Here is a 1453-nt window from a genome sequence, read left to right on the forward strand (position 1 = left end):
CTGCGGCGCCGCCGGCGGTGACTTTATGGCCCTGCCGCCCGGCTCCACCGCGGTCGTCTCGCCGATGGGGCTCCAGCTGCTCTGCGAGACTGCGGCCTCGGACGGGAGAAACGCGCTGGGGCCGTTCCGAGCCCGGAGCCTGGCCCTGCCTACTGGCCAACGGCGGCTGCGAGGGAAGCTGCGAGGAGTTCGACGGGGCTCCGCGCTGCGTCTGCCCCGCCGGCAAGAAGCTCGGCCCCGACGGGCGCGGCTGCCTGCCGCCGTGCGACGGTGCTCCCTGCGATCAGCACTGCGTGCCCTACGGGGAGAGCTTCCGCTGCATGTGCGCCGAGGGCTACCAGCTGGGCCCCGACGGCAGCACCTGCCAGGACGTGGACGACTGCGTCAAGATACCGGAGGTGTGCGAGCAGGTCTGCCACAACACCGAGGGCGGCTTCGAGTGTCGCTGCTATCGTGGCTACGAGATGGTGGAAGGGCACTGCATGCCCGTCCCCAACTGCAGCACCGGGCCCTGCGACCACATGTGTGAGGACGTGCCCGGCAGTTACCGCTGCAGCTGTCACAGCGGCTACGTTGTCGACACTAAGAATCCCACCCAGTGCGTGCGGCAGTGCGAGGACGGCAGATGCCTGGCCGAGTGTGACTTCAGCAACCTCTCCTGTTTTTGTCCTGAAGGCTTTGTGACGGACCAACTGCCCAACGGTGTCATGCTCTGCGTTGACATTGATGAGTGCGAGAATAATTACTGTGAGCACAACTGCACCAACACGCTCGGCAGCTACGTGTGCCACTGCAAGCCCGGCTACGTTCCCTTTAACATCAACCACTGCCAACCCATCCCAGAGGACAACAACGTGGATGAGTTCTCAGGAGATTCTGGCCCCTCCCTGCCCGTCCCCAGCCACGTCCCACCCAAAGCAGAGCACCTGCACCCTGGGGCACTGGTGGGCATCGCGATGGGCGTGCTGTGCGCGGCGCTGGTGCTGCTGGCCGTCGGCTACCACCTGGCGAGGAAGCGCTGCCATCCCCCCAGCTCGATGGAGTACAAGTGTGGCAGCCCCCGCGAGAAAGAGATGGGGCTCCAGCAGGTCTCTGCCAGCCAGAAAGTGTAGGGAGCCTGGCAGCGAGCGGGAGGCGGATGGAACTGGGTAACGTTTGGTTGTAACCCCTCTGGTTTTGTAAAGAGAAAGCGAGGAAAGCAGTTCATTGCATCGACTTCTCGTTTTGCCCACCTTGCCTGTTGCATACAGACTTCAGATTGCCAGCAATGCAGGGACCCCGCAGAGCATCACCGCGGTGGGGCTAAAATGCTGATTTCTCTCCCCTCCCACCACTTGGGACCTGTTTGGGGGTGAAATGGGTATTCCAAGAGCACTGGAGTCATCTGTAGGAAGGGCATTTTCAGCGCTGGTGACATTGTGCCTTTTTTCCTATTGTGTTTTTTCTTTTTTTT

General features: G+C 62.1%; 1 protein-coding gene across 1 annotated transcript; it reads left to right on the top strand.

The window, feature by feature from the left end:
* Position 1: 1 nt before the first annotated feature.
* Positions 2–1447, top strand: LOC104909486 (thrombomodulin; the record flags this gene model as incomplete). The annotated part of the gene is given in 2 exon segments (XM_010706382.2): positions 2–100; positions 102–1447. Coding segments are annotated over 2 exon segments (1110 nt in total), but the record flags the coding sequence as incomplete, so codon positions are not given.
* Positions 1448–1453: the final 6 nt, after the last annotated feature.

This window comes from Meleagris gallopavo, chromosome 2 (genome assembly GCF_000146605.3).
Source record: "Meleagris gallopavo isolate NT-WF06-2002-E0010 breed Aviagen turkey brand Nicholas breeding stock chromosome 2, Turkey_5.1, whole genome shotgun sequence".
NCBI lineage: Eukaryota > Metazoa > Chordata > Aves > Galliformes > Phasianidae > Meleagris > Meleagris gallopavo.